Genomic DNA, 22,402 nt, shown 5'->3' on the forward strand with positions numbered 1-22,402 from the left:
GCCACACAGGAAAGTGTCCCCCACCCCACCCCCAAATCCCCCACCTCCCCACCCTTCCCTCCCTGCACTTTCAATGCATGTGGCATTTTATTCTTTTTTTTTTTCTTCTTCTCCCGTTGAAGGTCTGTTCCTCTTTCCAGATGGGTCCCACCCAGGCGTATAACAGCCAATTCATGAACCAGCCCGGGCCTCGGGGGCCTGCCTCCATGGGGGGCAGCATGAACCCTGCAAGCATGGCGGCTGGCATGACACCCTCGGGGATGAGTGGCCCTCCCATGGGCATGAACCAGCCCCGGCCGCCGGGCATCAGCCCCTTTGGCACGCATGGGCAGCGGATGCCCCAGCAGACCTACCCAGGCCCCCGGCCCCAGTCCCTTCCCATCCAGAGCATGAAGAGGCCGTACCCGGGAGAGGTGAGTGTGATGACAGCAGCTGGTGGGCAGGGAGGGAGGAGGGAGGATCCCGGGGCTTACAGACGGTTGTGGGCAGTACCTTAGAAAGGGCCTGGATTGACCTTTGCATTGACTTCAATGAGGAGACACATACATGAAACGCTTCGCTCTGGACCAGTGTGGACGGGCACTTAGGAAGAAGCAGTAGCCTCTGTCAGTGTTTTCTTTTGTCTCAGCACAGACACTAGCTGGGTCCCTTTGGGTGAGGAGCTGAACTTGCAGGGGTCCACAGTCTTTATACCCACACGAGGGCTTCTCCACTTCCCTCCAAGAGTGAGAGGTGAAACAAAACCCTGTAAATATCTAAATGCTGGGCACATCAGAGACGTGATTGGAAGGCAGACAGTGTGTTTCTTAGAGCTCGTCTCCATCAACAGTCAGCTGCTCTGTCGGGAGGAAGGCTACCTCTCAGACTGCCCAGCCAGCTCAGCCAAGGTAACGGTGAAGATTTAGGGAAGTAAAACACACCTTCTGTCCTCCGGGAACTGAGACGTCAGCAGGAAAGATGAGGTCAAAGCGGGAACCCCCAATGGAATGATGCACTGCGTGTTAGGTCAGAGGAGGACTTCCTGGAGGGGGTGTCACGGGGCCTTCAGCGAGCACTCGGAAAACAAGTTGGCAGCACGTGGCCTGTCTGGGTCAGCTGAAGACGACACAGGGACCCCACAGTCCCGACCTGGCGCTCACTGTTCGGGAAGCGTGTCTTGATTTCTTTTTCTTTTTTTTTTCCCTGCCTTGATTTCTCACCTGAACAAAGTCCCTTCCTTAGCATTTCTCCCAATAGCCCGCTCGTGCACCCATTCTCAGATGGGCTTCACCCCTTTTGTCCCAGAGCTGTGGCTTTCAGCTTGGGCTCACAGTGAGTTCCTTGAAGGTCTGTGGGCTTCCCGTCAGCTTCTACCCTAGTTCGGGCTAGAAGGGGGCTTGGCCACTAGGGGAGATGTCCTTAGTGCGGGAGGGGAGAGGTCAGGGGCCTCCACAAACACCCAGGAACCTGGGTCAAGCCCTGACACTCCTTCAGGTTGGCGGCACCAGTTCAGGGAGGGGCCCGAGAAGGAAATTGGCTCGTGAGGTCCCGGCTGTTCTCGGAGGACCTCAAGCTGATGGCCCCCCTCCCGTGCACAGCCCCCGTTAGAGTTCAGTGCCCTCTCTCAGCCCCCTCTGTGTCCAAACTCCCGTCATCCCCGCTGGCTGCTGGCACATAAGGGGGTATCCATGGAGACGGCACCAGGTGCCCCAACGTTAGTCAGACGTCAGCCCTGCACCTGCACGAGTGTCATGCTCCCTGGCTACCGCTGGCCTCAGCAGGGCACACCAAAGGCATCATCCTCTTCCTAGAACACTGAGCTACCCAACTACAAAATGCCTGAGTCTGGGCTGTGACACTGGGTGGGCACAGCCTGCAAGGCCTGACCCTGTCTGGGAAGACTGGCCTCACCTCCAGTGGCATGTTCATAGAACCTTCGAAGTGTTGGACCTTTCGGGTGGGGACTAGAGTCAGGTTGCCTGGTCCCTCTCAGAACGCCCTTCTCTAGTCTGGTGGGCAGGCCCCCGCCGCCACTTCTACTCCAGTAATGTGATGGGAACCTCACTGTCACATAGAGCAGCCCCCGTGTCACAACACTGAATTGGACAAAGTTCTTCAGCACTGATGCAGAAACCTCCCATCCTCTGCCCTTTATCCCAGGTCTTCCCTTCATTCATTGAGCGAATATTTATTGAGGGCCTGTTCTGTGCAGACGATGGGACAAAGCCATGTCCTGGACCTCTGAGGCCAGAGGGCAGGAGACAATTCATACACAGGAGTTGCAGGAGTTGCAATAGACAGGGCAGAAGAAACCACCGACTCCATGGGATGTAATGGCCTGGGGTGTTTGGGGGCAGCTGGCCCTGAGAGTCACTTGATCTTACAGATGGGGAAGGTGGCGCAAGGGTGGAGACCAGCAAGAGCAGAAGTAGTAGTATGTGTCATCTCATAGATCTCCACAGTGACCCTGCCCCTCTCCCTCCCTGGAGTTGTCTTCTCTTCTCTCTCAAGTGCCTCTCCCGAAAGGGCTTGTCTTGGCCCTTCCCCAGCCTGGTTCTCCTGACCTCTGCAGGGATGGCCCAGAATGGACGTCAGTGAGTTCTGCACAGTGTAGGGTACAAGGGCAGTACCTTCCAGACTCAGCCTCAGAAGGCAAGGATGGGGGTCCCCTTTTGAAGGCACAGCCTGTTGACTGTGTCCTCCTGTCACATACCAAGCCCTGGGAGACACACAAAGGGGACTTTAGAATCAGGCCCCCTCATAATGGCATGAACAAGAGGCTCTCACAGCACCTCCAGAGTCCAAGGGCATGGTGCTTCAAGAAAGACAGCTTCAAGCCCGATGGGCAGCATGTAATGTCACTGGGTATCAGGCAGGAAGGGGCTCCAGGCATCGTCTGCTTTAGCCTCTTCCCTTTCTCGGTGGGGAGGGTGTTTTGTGGGTGGAAAACGGTTGGGACAAAAGAGAAAAGGTGAAGCAGTCCTGGTATTCCAGTGAGAGGCGCTGCTCTGAGACTCTGACGAACTTCTCCTCCTCCTTTCTCTGCCGCCATAGCCCAACTATGGAAACCAGCAATATGGACCAAACAGCCAGTTCCCCACCCAGCCAGGCCAGTACCCCACCCCTAACCCGCCACGGCCACTCACCTCGCCCAACTACCCCGGGCAAAGGATGCCCAGCCAGCCGAGCACTGCGCAGTACCCGCCCCCCACGGTCAACATGGGGCAGTATTACAAGGTGAGTCCCACCACCCGTGCCCCGACCTGCGTCATCTAGGCCTTGAGTGTCCCCTGAAGTCACGAAGGGGCAGGCAGAGATTTCTGGATGTGTCATTCTGTGCTCAGAGCTATGGATACGGTGACCAAAATGTCAAAGTGACTTTTCTTGGTTCCTATTCGCATGAGTTCAGATGATTTTCCTTCTTTTACTATTCCGGGTACACACAAGATAATATAACAATAAAGGAAATACACTTTTTAAAGAAAAGCACTCTGAATATATTAACATTTCACTCGAAACCTTGTTTCTCTCTACATGCATGTGCACACCCCTATACTGTGTAGTTGTTTTGACTAATTTTGAATCTATTTGTTTCACGTGACATCGTAAGTATGTTACTTCCTGCTACAGTGTCTCCGTCGTTTTCACTTAATGGCTGCCCAACATTTCACTGAGATAATCGTGCCACATTTTGTCCTTCCCTTTCTTTTGTACATTGGTCTTTTTCTGATTTTTCACTTTTGAAATAATACTGTGATCAGTATCTTTAGGCGCTTAGCTTTTCCTTCTTTGGGGATTATGATAAAATACATTCTCAGGAATGAAGAAGAATGAAATATTTTACATTTATTTGCCAAGGAATCATGCCAACTTACATGACCACCCGCCAGGTGGGGTTACTATTTTTGCTCCAACTTTAGCATACTAAGTGTTTCTATTTTTGTAAACTCTTTTGCTCCATTAATAGCTATGGACAAAACCAGGTGAAATGCTGTCCCCAAGGGGTGACCTGCTCTACCTTCGCCCTGCTCCCCGGGAAGGGGACATCTTCAGCATCCCCTATACTCCTAGCAGATTTTCATTGCAGGAGGGAGAGCAGGCTTCTGGTCGCTTTTCTGCCTTCCACTCACAGCACTGTTTATCTTGCTTTAACAGCCGGAGCAGTTTAATGGACAAAATAACACCTTCTCGGGAAGCAGCTACAGTAACTACAGCCAAGGGAACGTCAACAGGGTACGTTCCAGTTTTCGTCTTAGGAACTGTAACCCACCTGCCGTTCCCACCCCAGCCTCTGGACCTTAGCAGAGGGTGTATGGGCCTGTGCTCTCGGGTCACCTGCTCGGGGGCACAGAGATGCCTGAACGAAGAATCCGCAGGGTGGGTGGGCCAGGGGCAAGTACGGACCTGGACACTCCTGGAAGAAACAAAGGGGGGGGGCTAAGAGAGAAGGGGAGAGGGGCTCCGGGGGAGCCATCTGCCCGTGATGCTGCAGGCCTGCCTCCATCTGGGGACCCCAGTGGGCTGGGTTGGGGAAAGAGGTGTGGCCTACTGTCATGATGTGGGCGGGCAGCAGGAGCCCTGAGCTTGGTCAGCTCTCCTCTCATTCCAGGGTTACATTAGACAAGTCCCCCCTCACCTTGCACCTGGGTCCCCATTTGTCAAATGGGCCAGGGTATCCTTACCCCACCAGTGAAGGGTGGGGAGATCCCAGACCCTCCTGTCTTCCAGTGGGGGCAGAGGCCTGAGTACAGCAGGAAGGAGGGAGAGGTTTCCTAGGGGGCTCTCCTCTCCCAGCAGAGCAGGGCCACAGCCCTAGGGCCCTGGGATGGGTGGTATATGTCCACAGCCGTGGCCCCTCCTATCTCTGTGACCCTATAACCTACGTGTGGTTTCTCTTTCCCTCCAGCCTCCCAGGCCAGTTCCTGTGGCAAATTACCCCCACTCACCTGTTCCAGGGAACCCCACGCCCCCCATGACCCCTGGGAGCGGCATCCCCCCGTACCTGTCCCCCAGCCAAGATGTTAAACCACCCTTCCCGCCAGACATCAAGCCAAATATGAGCGCTCTGCCGCCACCCCCAGGTGAGTGCCCCACTCTCCCTCCCTATGTGTGGCAGGAGACGGGTGTTAGAAGTCTGAGTACCCGTGCAGCTCGGCATGTGGAGAGGGTAGGAGGGCTTGAGAGCAGGTAGACGCCGCCCAGAAGGGAAGGCTGAGCCGAGGCTGGGCTGCCAACAGCCCTCATTGCCTGCCTGAGCGGCTAGGAGGAAAAGCAGGCGGGAGGGGGAGCCTGTGGGTGAGAGGAGATGCAGAGCCCAGCTGAGTGTGGGAGTGGGATGCAGGGATGGTCAGGGTGGGTCACGTGGACTAGAAATGCTGGGCTCCCTTGTGTGCTTGGCACACAGCCCAACTTCCGTGGCCCTGTTTGCACCCACACCTGTGTGTTCCTCTGAGCGTGCAGTCAGGGGTGCGTGTCCTGTGGGTGGGTGAGCCCCACCTGTGGCCTCAGAGCCCAGGCCTCTGTGCCCACGGTGGCCAGGGGCGTGTGGCTCACCGCCTCTTCCCCCGCCCAGCCACCCACAACGACGAGCTGAGGCTCACGTTCCCCGTGCGGGATGGCGTGGTGCTGGAGCCCTTCCGCCTCGAGCACAACCTGGCCGTCAGCAACCACGTCTTTCACCTGCGGCCCACAGTCCACCAGACACTGATGTGGAGGTGAGTGTCTGGGCGGAGGCACAGGCCTCAGGTGTGCACAGGAGGCCCCGGCGGGACATCCCCGAGCCCTGGCATTGCGCTGATGGGAGCAGTATCAGTGACGGAGCCCTCTGTGCGCAAGGCCCTGGAGATGTCACGGGGAGCCCGCAGGGACAGGGAACACAAACAGCCTCGGCATCATGGCCAAAGGCAGGGGACAGCTGTCAGTCACCCTTGTCCTGACAGAGTGGTCAGGAAAAGGTGGTTAGTTCAGACCTGACGGCTTAGCAAGACTGTGTTCCAGCAGAGGGTGTTCCAGCAAGAGGAACCTGAGCATGGCTCGATGTGGCCCGAGCGGGGAATGTGGAGCGATGAGACTAGAGTGGAAACAGGGCTGGGTCGGGCAGGACCAGCCAACCCTGCAGATGACAAGGAGTTAGTCACCAGGCTGGGCTGCTACTCACACACCAGACAAGCCAGAGAGCAGTGGCTGGAAGTCCCCGGCTGGACCCGGCCCTGTGTCCCATGCCTTCCAGTGGACAATGCTTACCCCGTTGATGATGAGGAACCTGAGGCCAGAGAAGCTGGGTAGCTTGGGGCAGCTCCCAGCTAGCGAGTGGCAGAGCGGGGACATGGGCCTGGGTCTCTTGGATGTTGGAACATGATGGTGTTCCCACTCAGTCCTTCCTCCTCAGGCACGACTCTCACTGCCGAGCCGCGCCGCGCCTGTGACCAGAGCCCCTCAGCTGCCCAGTGAGCAGCTTGAAGGCATGAGATGGGTCTGAGCTAGGCGTGGGCACACACACAGCTGACCCATTGTCTTGACCACACCGAGCAGGCCGCAGTGAGGGCCCGAGACAGCTGGGGTGGGCGTGAGGGCATGGGAGCTCCCGCTCAGGCGGGAAGGTGGAGACCGCTGTGCTGGGGCCTTGCTTACCCTCCCTTCCATACCCAGGTGTGTCCTCACCTGGGAGGCTTCCTGCGGCCCTGTGCACTGGCCCTGCTTGGTTTTCATGCATATGTGGTCACTTGGGGGTTCATGTGGACTCCCTTTAGTGCCATGTCTTTGGGGTCCACGGCGGGGGGCGGGGGGCAGGACTGAACCAGACGTGACCCTGGCCTGTGGTGCTTGTTCCAGCAGGAGCATAATCAGCTTCTCAGCTGGTCTTGTCACATTAGTGTCTTTTTGCTCCTCTGTCCCTGTCCTGGGGAATAGGCGTCGTCTTTATAGGTGGAGGGCCCAGGGAGATTGCGGCCGAGTATGGGGGTGGCTGCAGAGAATAGTACGTGGGAGTTATGAGGGAAATTGGGATGTTGGGATGGGTTTGATTACAGGTGGGTACAGGGGACAATATCCAGGGTGCGAAGAGAGCTTGGGGAAGCTGGGGGAGCCGTCACGGCCAAGGGTGGGTCCTGAGGGACTCACGGGGCTTGGTGAGTTAGGGGTATGTAGCCACCCATCGTCGAGGCCACAGGCAGCCCCCGGCAGAGCCAAGCTGAGCCCCACCCCTGCCCCCCACCCAGGTCTGATCTGGAGCTGCAATTCAAGTGCTACCACCATGAGGACCGGCAGATGAACACCAACTGGCCGGCCTCAGTGCAGGTCAGCGTGAACGCCACACCCCTCACCATCGAGCGCGGGGACAACAAGACCTCCCACAAGCCCCTGCACCTGAAGCACGTGTGCCAGCCGGGCCGCAACACCATCCAGATCACCGTCACGGCCTGCTGCTGCGTGAGTGGGCGGGCATGCGGGCACCCCGCCGGGACCCTGAGGTCCTCGGTCCCCTCAGGTCCTCAGCCTCGTCCTTAGGTCTTCGTCCCCCATTCCACAGCCACCCAAGTGACCTTTCAGAAACATTCTTCAGAAATGTGCAGTGGTCCCCCAGGGCTGTGGAATAAAATTCAAACTCGGTGGGTCTCCAGAGCCACTGCTCTCGCCTCTTCCCCGGTCCTGACGCCTCCCTCTGCTCTGCACTGTCACCTCCACTTACTCCTGTAGGCCCGTCCTCCTGGACACCTCCCCTGCCACCCCATGCCCACCACCTCCCAGCTTCCTCTGCTGAAGCTCTGCGTCCCTCAATGCTAGGCTCTGTTCTGGCCACATTCACAAGAAATTTTTATATCCTAATCACCTTTTCCCCTAGACCCAACTCCAAGTCTGGAGTTAACGCTCCCTTCTTCACCCAACCCACTGTTTTAGAATCACGTATGTGTGTGTGTCCCTCCAACCTATGACTCATTGCCTTAGGGCCATATCTGAGCCACATGTCCGTCCCCCAGAGATCAGGGCCTGGCACACATTGCTTGCTTGGGGACCTGCACGAAAGTATATTGCCTTACCCTGCTCTGCTGGCGTCTCGGGGGGACAGACGCAGGAGAAGGAAAAGCTCTGATCCATCAGGAGTCACAGGGCTGGGGAGGCTGTCAGAGTGGGGAGACTGTGGGGCCTTGGCTGGGGTGCGCAGTCCTGGGAGGTGTCCTGGAGGAGAGGGACGGGGCTCTGCCCTCTAGCAGAAAGGTTGGAGGATGCATAGTGGGGCGCTGGCCCAGTGTCCCATAACCAATCCGGGGTGTTCTGGTGTCATAGTCTTGTTGGCCTGGAGCAGAGGCAGGTGTTCTCAGGTGGTGAACCCAGTCTGGGTCACCTGGTCACAGGTCGCAGGACATATTCTGGGCCTCGAAGGCTCTCTCTCCCAGGTCCTGGGAGACCCACTCCTAAAGTGCATCAGTTTGGCCCTGGCCTCTGGGGACCTTCGGGCATGGGGCAGCCTGGGCCTGCAGAGGCTGCGGTGGGGCTGGCTGTGGGGGCCACTGCAGGGCCTGACACCCGCTCTTCCTCGCAGTCCCACCTCTTCGTGCTGCAGCTCGTCCACCGGCCATCTGTGCGCTCCGTGCTGCAAGGCCTGCTCAAGAAGCGCCTCCTGCCCGCTGAGCACTGCATCACCAAAAGTGAGTGAGGAGCAGACCCCGGCCCGCGGTGGTCCGCCTGCACCCGGGACTGACCTGTGGCTCTGTGCACGGCACCCCAGGGCCCTGAGTGTTCCTTGGCACCGCCCCCCGTCCCCGACTCCTGCCCCTCCTCTGCGTCTATGCAGTTGACCAGATGAGTGCTGCCCTTTAAGACCAAGTGGGAATCCAGACCCACCTGGCTCCCAGCACAAACCACCGTAGTGCAGACAGTCCAGGCAGGCTTCCTGGATGAGGTGATCACCTGAAAGGGTGGGAGGAGCAGGATAAGGAGGGTCTTAGTGGGAGGAAGGTGTGGGGTAGATCAGGCTGGCCTCCCTGCTCCAACAGCGCACACCTAACTCTAGATGAAAAGCCCTGGCTCAGAATCCACTCCTTTGGAGGAGACCCCCCGGTAACAACAACTCTGGGGAGCACCGTGCAGGCCATGCGCCACTGCTCCCTTCTTCCATTGTGCTTCTTCACACCGTCTGCGCCCTAGAATCCCAGCAGGCAGATGTCCATTTCCGTTTCCACACTTGCAGAATTAAGTGCAAAAGTGCCTGAGGGGGCTCTGTTGACCCAGAAAATCAGTGGACAGGTGCCAGGCGGGGTTTCTGCAAGTTTTGCAGAAAGTCCTCTTTCTAGTGAAGGTGAGGCCTGTTCCACAGAGACTGGGGAACCAACATGGCCACCTCCAGGGCCACATGAGCTCTCCGCATGTCCAGCGTGGGGGCTCGTTCAGAGTGCCACCGGCCTGGGGCACCCGGCACGCCAGACTCCCCTTTGACCAGGCGACGGTGTGCTGGGCATTCCTGTGACCTCCCAGTTTTGGGGGTCGGGGGGAGAACGAGGGTGTGTTTCAGCCACATAAAGGAGGGGGCGGGGGCATGTGCAGCACGACCCTGCTCACCACCGGCGCCTCCCCTCCCCACTACAGTCAAGCGGAATTTCAGTAGCGTGGCGGCCTCATCAGGCAACACGACCCTCAATGGGGAGGACGGCGTGGAGCAGACGGCCATCAAGGTGTCTCTGAAGTGTCCCATCACGTTTCGGCGCATCCAGCTGCCTGCTCGAGGCCATGACTGCAAGCACGTCCAGGTGAGCCATCCCGTGAGAGCCACCTGGGGTCTGGCTGTGATGGTAAAAGGTAGGCAGAGGGGACAGCAGGCCTGTCTCTGACCCCCAGACAACGCCACAGCCATCGGCAGCGCTCCCACTTCAGCCGTCATTTATCCTTTTATCATCTTCTCTGCTTGCTCTGGGCGAGGGCCCAGAGGGCTGCAGAACTAGATGTAGGCAGTCCCCACCCTGGCAATGTCAGATGCCAGCTGGAAATCTGGCACATGTGGCCAGGGCTGGTTCGCGACGGAGAGCAGAGATGCCTCTTCCTGGTCACTGCTGTTCCTGCAGGGCCTTGCCCTGAGCACGTGCTCAGGACATGGGTGGAATGAATGACGGTCACAGCCTGGGTGGCTACAACAGAGCACTGTGCAAATGTGGGCAGCCCAGGGCAGGCTGGGGCTGCTCAGGGAAGGAACCCCAAAAAAGGGGTGTGAGAAGCCACCCCTGAGGAGCCTGGGTGTGAGCCTGCAAGGTGGGCAGGAGGGAGAAGAGGCTGCAAGGCCAGGCCGGCTGCTCCCTAAGTCCCACCCTCGAACACAGCCTCCCGAGGGCCTCCTCGTGGGGCAGGAGCCTCCCTCACTCCCTCCGGGAGAACGTTGTGGGCACAGTGGACCTCTGGTCACTTTATGTGATACACACTGATGAACTGGATTGCATGTGTCCTCGGTACCTGGGCTGGGCTGGTGGGAAAGCTAGAGTTTTCCATACTGACCCAAGCCTCAGTGAGAGGGGCTGTCACAGGCAGGATCCGCGAGGGGCAGCTACAGGGGAACCAGAAAGGCTTCTGGAAGGATGTAGGCGTGGGGGTGGTGTGAGGAGGGCCGGCAGAGGAGGAACTCAGCATGGCCAGTTTGCTGTATGTGCAGCAGAAAAGTGGCACAATCATCACACTACCCAACAACCAGCCTGGGTCTCTCCCACCATCTGTCTCCCTCCCTGGTGGGAGGTCTTCATAAGAGTCTCAGAGGCAGTAGCGATTGCATCGAAATGGTTTCTGACAGTCCTGATATCATCTGTCTGTCTGTCTATCTGTGTCTGTCGGCCTCTGCAGTGCTTTGACCTGGAATCATACCTGCAGCTGAATTGCGAGAGGGGGACCTGGAGGTGTCCTGTGTGCAAGTGAGTGACGCCCACCCCAGCAGAGCTCTGCTAGCCTCCCTCTGGCCCTGCTCTTTGGGGTTCAGCCACCTCCACCTGCCCTAAACGCAAAAGAGAGAACCCAGATACAGCAGAGGGCTTCAGATGACCCGAGCTGTACAGAATCCCCTGGTATCGAGCTGTCCCAAGGGCGCCCTCTCCTGTCAGTGCTGTAGTAGTAACCGCGGCAGGAGCAGGGTGTCTCACTGACACCGTGGGGAGGGTGGACTGTGTCCCCACCCTCGAGGGTCTAGGAGCAAAGACCAAGCCCTTCTCTCTCCTTTTCCAGTAAAACTGCTCTGCTCGAGGGCCTGGAGGTGGATCAGTACATGTGGGGCATCCTGAATGCCATCCAACAGTAAGTGAGCTTCCCAGGCGAGGGGCACATGGGCTGGGGTGGTGGGAATGCCAGCCTGGAGTGAAGGAGGCGGGCACGCGCACATGCCTGACACCCCCAACCCCTTCCCCCCACCCCGGGCTGGGAGACCGCATACCCACATCTCTCACCTTCCTGTGACTTCACCTCTGGGGTTTCTGTACCTGGGGACAAAGGAACTTTCCAGAAAAGACTACACAGTTCCCCTGACAGCCACTTCCTGTGTGGGAGGCCCTAGGGCCAGGTGCCCTGTGCCCAGACACTTGCTAATCCGAGCCTCAGTCTCTCCACCTTTCAAAAGATGTAAAAATCCCCCACAACTCTTATCGTGGGTAGAGCCTGGAGCAGATGGGGGCAGGGGGCCTGGGCAAGGAGACCTCAGTATCTGTCGGAACTGGAGGCTCTTGCGTCCGAAGCTCAGCTCCCTAGAGCCTCAGCTCTGCCCTCTTGCCCCGCCAGCTCCGAGTTCGAAGAGGTCACCATCGACCCCACGTGCAGCTGGCGGCCAGTGCCCATCAAGTCAGACCTGCACATTAAGGATGACCCCGACGGCATCCCCTCCAAGCGGTTCAAAACAATGAGCCCCAGCCAGATGATCATGCCCAATGTCATGGAGATGATCGCAGCCCTGGGCCCCGGCCCGTCCCCCTACCCGCTCCCGCCTCCACCTGGGGCCACCAACTCCAACGACTACAGCAACCAAGGTGGGTGACAGCAGACAAGGAGGGCAGCCCCAAGTCCCACAGGGGGCACAAGACTTCTGTGCTGATGGTGGCAGGTGCGGGGTCGGGCGGGGGGGATGTCATGTAAAGGCACAGAGGTGACGTGCACCCCTCAAAACAATCCCACATCACGGGACTTGTGGGTACAGTGGCCCGTGCCCTGCCATCGTCCCATCTCCATCCAGCCCTGGGGGTTGGCATCCAGCTAGGAAGCTTGAGTGAAGAGCTGCCGCATGACCCAGCCTCCTGCCTCTCCCATCCCACCCTGCCCAGCCTTCTCTCCTCACTCCGGGAGCTCCTGGGGACAGCTCCTTGCCTCCGGGCAGGCAGGTGCCAAGCCCAGGGGCTTCAGAACCTGCTTTGCTGGGGACACAACTGCCACCTCTTTCCCAGCCTGAGTGTTCACCAGTACCAACAGCAGTCACCTGGAGTTCTTGGCCCTTCCCCGGCCCTCCTCCTTCTCTGTGACATCAATATTGTTCCTGTCCCTGCCACTCTCGCACCCTCCCAGAGACAGAGTCCAGGGGCTTGGAGCTCCAGCCTTGGCCACCAAGGTCACTGTCACTGCCCTCTTACTCTCTGCTGCCCACACGAAGCTTCACCCATACTGTCCTTGGTTCCTAGAAGGTACCCAGCCCCCTCAAACACAGAGGGCACCTCCACCCTGGACCCTGCTCTTGGGTGTGCAGAGCGCCCGGATGACTCCCGGCCCAGGGAGGTCAGCCCACCCCACCAGCGTCCCACAGCACGCTGCGGGCCCCAGCTTCCCAGCACGCTCGTCCTCTGACCTCTTGCCACGGCCACACGATAGAGGGGGCAGCGGCCAAAGAGGCCAGGCAGCTGGCTTTTAATCGTGTCGTCTTGAGTCGCACGCGGCTTTGTTCATGAACTCGGTCGATTCTGACGTCCCCGTCTGGCCTTGGGTCACCCCAGTGATGAGGTGCAGCCCTGTGGGGGGAGGCCTGGCTAGTTCAGAAGACCCTGTGGAAGGCGGAGACTTGGGTCTCATCACATGTCCTCCCACCCACAGGAGGCAGGCCCACCCCTTTCTCCCCCCGGCCCCTCCTCGTAGCCGTAGAACTGCACATGCCCTGGGGACAGAGGCCCAGTGAAGAAGGCTGCATCGCTGCCCCATGGCACAGCCCAGAGGCTAAGTCTGCAGGAGCCAACTCGAGCCTCACAGGAGGGCAGGACTCAATTAATTTACACACGGCCTGTCCCCCGGGGATGGCTGTCTTCCCTCAGGTGACCCCTGCTCCTGCCATCTTGTTTCCTCCCAGGCAACAACTACCAGGGCCATGGCAACTTTGACTTCCCCCATGGGAACCCCGGCGGCACGTCCATGAATGACTTCATGCATGGACCCCCCCAGCTATCTCACCCCCCGGACATGCCCAACAACATGGCCGCCCTTGAGAAACCCCTCAGCCACCCCATGCAGGAAACTGTGAGTACCTGTTCCTCACCCCCACGTCCCCCACGCCCTAGCCTCTGAGTTGGGCAGAGGGCCTGTCTGCTGTTTCCCTAGTTTCCCCCCAGGCAAAGAGGAGGACTGAGAATTGGGTCTGGGGGCTCAGGAGGAAGTGAGAGGCCTGACAAGCTGGGTAACAGCCCATCAGCGCCCTTGGACTTAGCCGTTTCACCCAGGATATCGGATTCTCAGGAAACGGGGGAAGGTTCGGGCTGTTCCCTGCACACACGTGTGCATGCACAGCCCCCAGGTACACACACACGCACACACGCAACTCCCACCCTCTCTGTCCCCACTTACACTCTTACCCTGACTTATGTAACCCCAGCCACCTAGAATTTTGTCTCAAACCTAAGCACTTACTCCCCCAAAGGTCTGAATCCTTGGGGTATCTCCACCTCCTGCAAAAAAAAATGCTCGGAAGTCCACTTATCCTGAGAGTATTCCCTTCTTGTCCTGTTTTACGTATGAACACATACCCTGTGTTGCTGAGAAAGGCCCTCGCAGGTAAGGTGTGCTGGGCCGTCCAGAGGCCTCCGTTCCTGAGGCTGTGGCGACAGTGGTAGCGGCCTGGCCACCTCCCGAGTCTTCATCTAGTGAGCGCTGGATAATTCTACTCGATTTAAGAGGTGTTTCCTGAGCCTGTGCTCCAGACCGGGCCTTGTACCAGGTACAAGCAAGACAGGCACGGGCCCTGTGCTAATGGAGCAAAACTTCTGGCAGGGCCTGGATGGAGCAAGAACAGTTGGGGTTTCAAGAACACCAAGGCCTGAGGGCTGAAGTGTGAGGCCCAGTGATTCTGTCTGTTCCTGATCGCTCACCCTACGAGAAGGAGAAGTGGGAGGGCCTGGCAGAGGGCCCTGGGCCACACCAGCTAGAGCGAGGGTTCAGAGCTTCCAGAGAAGGTCCTGTATGGCAGCAGGGTTGGATGGTCCTACACCAGGGGGCGCCACTGAGGCCCTCTCGTCCTCCGTCCCGTGGCCTGGAAGGAAGGGGCCTCTGGATTGTACTGTGTTCCACTCCCATGACATGAAGTTGCCTCTGCCTCTGCCTCTGGCTGGGCCAGGGGCTATCATTTGGGCCAGAGCTACCTGATTCTTAGTGACAGTGGCAATTAACCACAAATCTAGGTGAGGGGCACTGTAGCAACTTTCCCTTAGGACCCCAAATGCCAAATCAAAAATATCTCCTTTCACAGACCTTCAGCCACATTTTTGCAAGTTCCTTTCTGCCCCGTGGGGCTTCTGACTTCTCGGGGCATCGCTCCCAATTCCCCTCCCCCCCGCCCCCTAAAACCCCAGCATCCCACAACCCCCCACACACACTCATAGGTTGCACCCTGAGCCCTCGTGATTCCTAACCCTGGAGAATGGCAGCGGGATGCCGTGTACTTCTGTGTTCAACAAGGCTTTCTCCTGCCTGCTCAGCCCTGCACCTGGGTTCTTCAGCGGGACCCAAGCCTATGAGTTGACTTCACAACCCCCAGGATGCCCCCCAGATATGCACTGCCCTTACCTTTTCTGGGCTCCCTAGATGACAGCTGAACCCAGAAGTACAACTGTGCAAGGTAGGGTGGTCAGTGACAAAGTCCCCTCACACCTGCCCAACCACAGCAGCCTGACCCCAGCAGAGCACATGTCTGGGAGGGATTGCCATGCGTGCAGGGACTAGTGAGAGGCTCCCACCAGGGCCTGCTTCACCCAAGGACTCTCCCGTGCAAGGTGGCAGGTTGACAGGTACATCAGCAGGTCCCAGAGAACACCTGCCCCTACGGGTTTCGAGACATTCCAGCAAGATGTCAGGGTCAGAGGGGACAGCTGTGTCAGATCCAGGGACTGTCCTGTGCTTGGCTGCCCCAGAAGTGTGGAGCCACTCCCTGTACCCCAGAATGGGCACCGTGGGGCATCCACAGGCATGGGTGGGAGTCAAGCTGGCCTCATACTGACAGCAGTGGTAGCCGTCCCTTCAGCCTCTCTTGGTCCTTCTTACCTCGTGTGCGTCCCACACGTGGTACCTGAGGGTCACCAACCCCATGGTGTGTGGTCATCCCGCCATTCTCAGGGCCCAAGCTGGAGGGGCACTGTGCTACACAGGGCCACCTGGACCGTGGGCAGAGGCCAGCCCACAGCCCCTGTGGGAACAGCTTTTAGGAGAAACAGAAAGAAGAACTAGGGACTAGAGAAAATCAGGGGAGGTGCAGCTGCCGTTTTCAAACCCACAAAGGGAAAAATTCATGTTTCTGTGTGGCCTCGAAGATGGGGAGGGAAAGGGTGTACTAAAGACCAAAGAGACATTTGGTCACGGGCTACCCTTTCCAAGCAAGTAGCCTGGCAAGTCACTGAGCTCCCTTTAGGTAGTAGAGTGTGAGTGGGGCTGGGGGCCTGTCAGAGACGCTGGGAGGGGGGAGAGGGCTTGGACTAAGCCTTTCCCTCTGAGATCTGAGCTCAGAGGGAAGGGTGCTTGGAACAGCAAACACACTAGCAGAGGAAGTTTAAATCCCACCCACCACGTGCCCCCTGCCCATCTACAGCCTGTGTTCGTACGTATGTACATACTGGGAGGACTGGGGTCCTCTAGTTCATGTGTCAGAGAAGCACCACCTGCCCCACCTCAGCAAGGCACGCCCTTGCTGAGCCCTTGTGCCCTGAGAGGTGTGGAGGTGCCTGCCTTCCTCAGCTGGAGCCCCTCGTGGCTAGGAAGAAGAGCCTGGCAGTGCTAACAGGCCCCCATTCTGTTCCTTTGACCTCAGCTCAGTTCCACCCTCCCCCGGGCAGCAGGCAGGGCTTGTACCGAGGCTTTTGGAAGAAACCTGTGGCCCAGCACTGCCCCTGCCCAGGGCCCACGTGGGGGGCGGAGACCCACTCCCGAGCTGCACGCCTGCCCCATGCTGTCTGTCCGTGTCTGCTCTCCGCCACCCTGGCCCTGGGGGCCTGCACCACGCTGCCAGCAGCACCCCTCCCACTTCCCCGCTCCCTGGAAACATGCCCATTTTGCTTTTCCATCTTGCCCTTGCTGTTGTTCATTGTGATGGTGGTGTCCAGGCTGGGGAGGCGGAGGGGCTCCGGACCCCTCTCTCAGCGTCTGTGCTTGTCTCAGAGCCCCTGGCTACCTCCGTCCTGGCCCACGTGGCCTCAGAGGCCCCTTCCCCTGCCTTCCTCTCCACAGCCCTCCCTGACTGGCGGTTTTGGGGAGGATTTTGTTTGTTTCTCTGCCAAAGGAAAAAAAAAGCATTCAGCTTTGTAAAGGGGTGGCTTTGTTTTGGGGGTTTGTTATTTTCCTGGTTTTGTTTGGTTTTCATTTCTCCAGGCATCTCGTCGCTGTACCTCGTCACCTCACCTTTCTTTTCTCCTGCTCTCTCCTCCTCCACAGATGCCACACGCTGGCAGTTCTGACCAGCCCCATCCCTCCATACAACAAGGTTTGCACGTCCCACACCCCAGCAGCCAGTCAGGGCCTCCATTACATCACAGTGGGGCTCCTCCTCCTCCTTCCCAGCCTCCCCGGCAACCGCCACAAGCCGCTCCCGGCAACCATCCACACAGCGACCTGACCTTTAACCCCTCCTCAGCCTTAGAGGGTCAGGCCGGAGCACAGGGAGCATCCGACATGCCGGAGCCTTCGCTGGATGTAAGTTGGGGTCCCCACTTGCCTCGGCCTGGGGCTAGGCCTGGCACCGGGACCTGCCCAAAGAGCAGGGGTGGGTGTTGAGGGCTCAAGGCCCGGGTGGAGGAGGTGTAGTTGTGAGGGGGTGGGTGGGTGGGGGATGGGCCCAGCCAACCTGCCTCCCCTGGGTCCAAAACCGAGGAGCCCCACAATGGGGGAGCCTCACTGAGGGTCCAAGCGTACCCTCCCCCACCTGGCCAGCCCCTGCCCCCTGTGCCCTTGGCTACAGTTCTGCAGCCCAGCCTCGCCCCACCTTCCCCCCAGGCCCTATAGACTCCCTCTGGGGCTGGGTCTGGAGGCTGCGCAGGGAGCTCCCTTCCCTTCTTCCCGCCCCCCATCTCCTTTCCCTGTCCTCCCACATTGAGCTTGCCATCTCCGTGTCTGCCACACACTCTGGCCCGAGGCAGGGGAGGGGCTGCAGGGACAGGCTCTCTCTGTCTCGCTGGTGTATGTCTGTCTCCAGTTTCTTGTCCGTGTGTTATCCATGCCCTGTGCTTCTGCTTGCTCCATCGCTCACTCTGAGAGAGGCCCCTGTCGGGGGTGATCGTAGGATCAGCCTCGGGTCACCTGGGGGTGACTGAGGCGGAAGTGGGTGGCTGAGATTCGGGGGTCTCCCGCCTTGAGACCTGAATGGTCTGGAACGTGGGGAGGACGCCGTGAATGATGGGAGATGACTGGGCAGCTGGCCAGGGCTGGGCAGGGAGGGATGTAGAGCTCGCCCCTCCCATCCCAACCCCTGGGCTCTAGAGTCCCAGAAAGGAGGCCCGCCGTCTCCTCAGCCACTTCCGTCCCTCACGTCCCAGGCCCACTGTCAACCCTTGGCCCCCAGCGGTGTCACTCTTTGTGGTAAATGGGGTTCACTCAGTTGTGCGGCCGTCTTGGCTTCTCAGCCCAACTCCTCCCCAGAGCAGGCCAGGGGCAGGGGTCCTTTTAGATTCATGAGGATCTCCCCCCCCCCATATGACAGAAAGACTGCAAGGATCTCACGGTAGAGGGCAGGGACGGTCTGCAGCCTCTGCCCAGGGGCCACAGGGAAGGACGATGCTATCAGCCAGCTGCAGGCTCACCAAGTAGCCATTAGCTCTTGGGAGAGCTCCAGGGTGGTGAGAGCTGCAGGCACCGCCCAGCCTACGCACAAAGGCGTTTCTGCTGGGAGGCCCACTTGACGTGCAGCTCCTTGGGGCAGGGTGTTGGGGCCAGAGGAACGCTGATCATGAGAAAGCCTCTTGACCCACCATGGGCCTTCCTAACTGTTGGGCTTGAAATAAATATTGGTGTGCCCCAGACCAGCATGGTGGCCTAGATGCGTTTGGGGACAGCCAGCACCGGTCGTTTCCCGTTTGGGCCAGGACCCCGGGAGGCAGACAGAGGGCAAGCAAACAGGCGTGGGGGTGTCCCTGCATTCCTCACCCAGCCCCTCAGCCAAAACCTCATCTGGGCTTCTGTACTTTTTTTCCAGCTCCTTCCAGAACTCACAAATCCTGACGAGCTCCTCTCGTACCTGGACCCCCCCGACCTGCCGAGCAATAGTAATGATGACCTTCTGTCTCTCTTTGAGAACAACTGAAGCCCCCTCTGTTGGGGCCCTCCCTCCCCACTCTGCTCCTTCCCTGTCTGTCCCACACACACTTTCCCGCTGGGAGCCTATGTCCTCAGCCCCTGCTGCAGCCTTCTCAGAGCAGAGGGGCGGGAGGGTGCATTGTGAAGGCTGTGTGGGTCTGGAGCCCGTGCCCAGAGCAGGCCCCGAAGATAACCCTCACGATGGAGAGCCAGCCGGTGAGGGCACACACTGACGACGGTTTCTCGTCCCTCTTTGCTGATTCCAAACCACCCTCCAGTGACCCCCAGGTTCTTCCAGTTGCTAAACGGTAACCCTGCCTCCCTGCTTCCTGGCCCAGAGAGCCTCCTTCAAGTGACTGAGCCTGACAGAAGGACCCCCCGACACCCAGGCGGCCCTGAGCCCTGAAGGAGCAGTGACAGTTGGCTGCAGTGAGAGCAGCCCGCCCACAACCACCCACCACAGAAAAGCACAAACCTCTGGGAAAGAGAATTCTCTTAGGGGCCACGGTCGTCACTTTGACCCCTGACCTCTAAGCCAAGATACCCTGTAAACTCTCAGAAAGCAGAAAAAAAGGACAAGATTCTGTGTTTGAGAGACGGTGTGCCATTCCTGCTTGGGGACTGGTGGGAAAAGGGGTCAGGGTCTCCTCGGAGCCAGGACAATGGAGCAGGTGGCGACCTTTGGACTCGGGCCTGGGCCCAGCCTTGGGGGGCAGAGAGCGAGTACCCAGCCGAAATGATCGCCCTTAGTTGGGGGGCAGGGGAATGCCGCCAGGTGGAGTCAATAGGAATGGCAACTTAAAACTTTGCTCCAAGTCACTCCCTGTTTTTAAACAATTTAAAGCTATGAAGTCATCAGGAGAAAAGGAACATTGGACTTGGACAGCAAGCAAACCATTTCTCCCCGTGCGTCCTGTTTCCTTCCTCCTTACCCACCTCTCCCAGACTGTTACACGGGACACCCACTTCCCTCTGTACTCGTTTCCCTCTGTCCCCCCAGATGGCAAGGTGGGATGGTGGAAAGGCCTAGGAGACCCCGGCATCAGGATCTCTCCAGCCCCTCTATCCGTCTGTCCCAGTGCTCAAGGCTGGCCATGTGTGCCGGGATGTACCCACAAGCGTCAAGGGGTGTTCCTGTGACCACCACAGACGCCCCAGTTGGCTGCCAGTCTCTCATTCCCTCTGTGTCCCTCTGCCCTTGATAGCTCGCTCACCCCACACTCCTGCTCGCTCAAACAGAAGCAGCCTCTGGTTTGCCCTCCACCGCTTCGCTCCATCCAGCTTACTGCTCTCCGAGTCTCCCGGGTAGCTTGTGCATCTTTTTCAGGCTCCTCGTGCTTCCCTGAGCCACATGGCCTGGGGTACCGCTGAGCCATCCAGTCACTTGGGTTACATCTGTAAATTTGTTGCGCCCCTCCCTGCTGCTGCCTGGGGCCCTTTCCTGCTCTCCTGTCCACCATCTGTGTTCTCAATCTCCGTCTCCCTCTCTGTGGCGGGTGGTCCCCAGCACTCCTCTGGATTTGACTGGAACTGTGGCCCCAGCTGTTGATTTCCAGTCACTCTACCAGACAGCCAGCACAAGGTTTTCTGTAGGAAAGCTGCCATTGTCCCCCCGCCTTTTTTCCTTTGTCCCGTGTCGAGGTTTTTTCAAACAGTGTGGTGTTCAGTATGCAAATCAATTATTTTAAGAATTGCTTTTGTAAATACCTTTGTGAATATTTTAGTATTGTCTTTGATAATATTCAACATTTTCATGACCTGGTTATAGCCTTTGCTGGTGTTTTTAAAATACCTTGACTCAATGACAAAGACCGAGTCTTTTTTTAAAAAAAACAAACAAGAAACAAAAACAAAAAGCAACCAGGGCTATTTGTACAGATGAAGGGACAAAGAGCATGGGTGGCTGTACTGTGAGGTAGACGACCAGGCCTCCCACTGTTTAGAGCCATCCCCAGTTGTCTGGTGGGGACACAGTGGCGCCAGGTAGCACGGGGTCATCCTTGCCCAGTGGCCGATAGCCCCAGCAGGTAGCCACACTGTGTGGGGCCATGTGGGAGTGTTCTGCCCCAGACAGACTTACAGATGCCTTCCGTAGAAGTTCCTGCTTCCTGACGTGCTACTTTTCCCCAGGAAGGCCCCGGGTGAGTTCTGGTTCTTATCAGGTTGTCCCCACTCTGCTCATCAACCTGTCCATAGCTTTCTAGTGCAGAGGGTCAATATGTTCCCCGGGCTCTAGGCACCTCCCTCAGCCATCACTGTGGAAGCCCTGGTCTCAACACCTGAGAGGTTTCCTGGATCCCCTTTCAGGCGAGCCTCCACCAGCAAGTTCAGCAAAGAACTTTCCTGAATCGTGCCTGAAGCCCGTGCTCAGGGCATGTACTCTTCCAGAGTGATTTTGGAGCCAGGCCAGGGAATGAGGGAGGCACAAAGGCATCCGGGGCTGGAAAAGTCCCAGCTGGTGACAGATTCAGGTGACAACAGCCTCTCCAAGCAGGGGCAGTTCTGAACTCGGGAGATGCTTCCCTGATCCGTTCGGATGACTACTTGGAGCCATAAGTAACCTCAGCAAAAACGAGGCCTCAGCAAGCCCCTTCTCCATGGTGGGCATCCACCCAGGCCATAGGCACGTTTCTGCTGCCACTCCACAAGATGGGCAGGACGCCACCGGGCAGGCGGGAAAGCCCAAGTACAGGCAATCACCCCTTCTTGGTTTGAAGCTTTACCCATGTATCATGTTCCCTGTAGCCATTTTATTTTTTAAGAAACTTCTAATACTTTCTCCCTAATGGAAGCCCTAACCCCCCCCCAGAGAGCTGCACGTCTGCTCGGCCTGACCCATCCAGATAGGGCAATGTCAGCAGCAGCGACTCAAGGGACGTGTGTGTATATATGTAAATGAGAAATAGAGACATGTTAACAGATGCATCCATTTCCCTTGGAATGTGTATTGTTTTTATTTTACAAAACGAAAAAAAAAAAGGCTTGGAATCCATCTTAACGTGGAAAAAACTAGATCCTGTTTGTTAGCGTTTGTGAGGTCTCCGCATCTGTCTCACCCCTGTAATATACTCTGACCCTGTGTGGAAAGGATTTTTTGTTCTGTTTTGTTTTTATTTTATCTCCATGTACTATTTAGCTTCAGTGTACTAGTCCTGCCACCTGTGTATTTTTAGGGTGCTATGGAAATAATGAAAAGAAATGGGGATTTCAGAAGAAAATCGTAACCAAATTCATACTTTGTATAATTTTTGATATCATGATCGCAGGTGATTCCCACGTACACACATACACAAACCCAGAGTGCAGCCTGAAGTAACTCCCTCAGAAATTGTCATCGTCTTTGTACATCTCTGTACAATGCAATCATTTCATACTTTAAACTGGTCAGAAAAGTAATTGTGATTTCTAGTCTTGCAAAGCTGTATGTAGTTAGACGATGTGACAACCTCTAATATTTATCTAATAAATATGTATTCAGATGAAACCTGTATATTAGGTGTTCATGTGGTTATTTTGTATTTAAAGATCAAATTATTTGACTATTGCTAGACATTTCTATACTCTGTTGTAACACTGAGGTATCTCATTTGCCCATGTTAATTTTTTTCTAAATAAATTGACAAAAACGAAGGTTTGACGAATTATAGCTATTTTGTGAATGTTAAGGAGTGGTTTGGGTGTTTTTGTTTTTGCTTTTAAACCACCACCCCTGCCTGATAATCCTGCA

General features: G+C 57.3%; 1 protein-coding gene across 5 annotated transcripts in view; it reads left to right on the forward strand.

Annotated features, from left to right (window-relative positions):
- The window catches only part of ZMIZ1 (zinc finger MIZ-type containing 1), a 231,216-nt gene extending 209,051 nt beyond the window's left edge, over window positions 1-22,165 (forward strand). For 3 of the 5 annotated variants that reach the window (XM_033129777.1, XM_033129776.1, XM_033129781.1), the window contains 14 exons: window positions 123-413; window positions 3,034-3,216; window positions 4,135-4,212; window positions 4,886-5,060; window positions 5,552-5,693; window positions 7,197-7,407; window positions 8,519-8,624; window positions 9,562-9,722; window positions 10,798-10,865; window positions 11,173-11,241; window positions 11,719-11,963; window positions 13,262-13,428; window positions 16,822-17,079; window positions 18,575-22,165. In XM_033129777.1, the coding sequence (XP_032985668.1) occupies window positions 123-413; window positions 3,034-3,216; window positions 4,135-4,212; window positions 4,886-5,060; window positions 5,552-5,693; window positions 7,197-7,407; window positions 8,519-8,624; window positions 9,562-9,722; window positions 10,798-10,865; window positions 11,173-11,241; window positions 11,719-11,963; window positions 13,262-13,428; window positions 16,822-17,079; window positions 18,575-18,682 (2,262 nt within the window). In that variant the 3' untranslated portion in view covers window positions 18,683-22,165. The remainder of the gene's footprint in view (window positions 1-122; window positions 414-3,033; window positions 3,217-4,134; window positions 4,213-4,885; window positions 5,061-5,551; window positions 5,694-7,196; window positions 7,408-8,518; window positions 8,625-9,561; window positions 9,723-10,797; window positions 10,866-11,172; window positions 11,242-11,718; window positions 11,964-13,261; window positions 13,429-16,821; window positions 17,080-18,574) is intronic. The other 2 variants (XM_033129778.1, XM_033129780.1) reach the window with 2 other exon arrangements.
- Window positions 22,166-22,402: the final 237 nt, after the last annotated feature.

Source organism: Rhinolophus ferrumequinum, chromosome 16 (assembly GCF_004115265.2).
Source record: "Rhinolophus ferrumequinum isolate MPI-CBG mRhiFer1 chromosome 16, mRhiFer1_v1.p, whole genome shotgun sequence".
NCBI classification, from domain to species: domain Eukaryota; kingdom Metazoa; phylum Chordata; class Mammalia; order Chiroptera; family Rhinolophidae; genus Rhinolophus; species Rhinolophus ferrumequinum.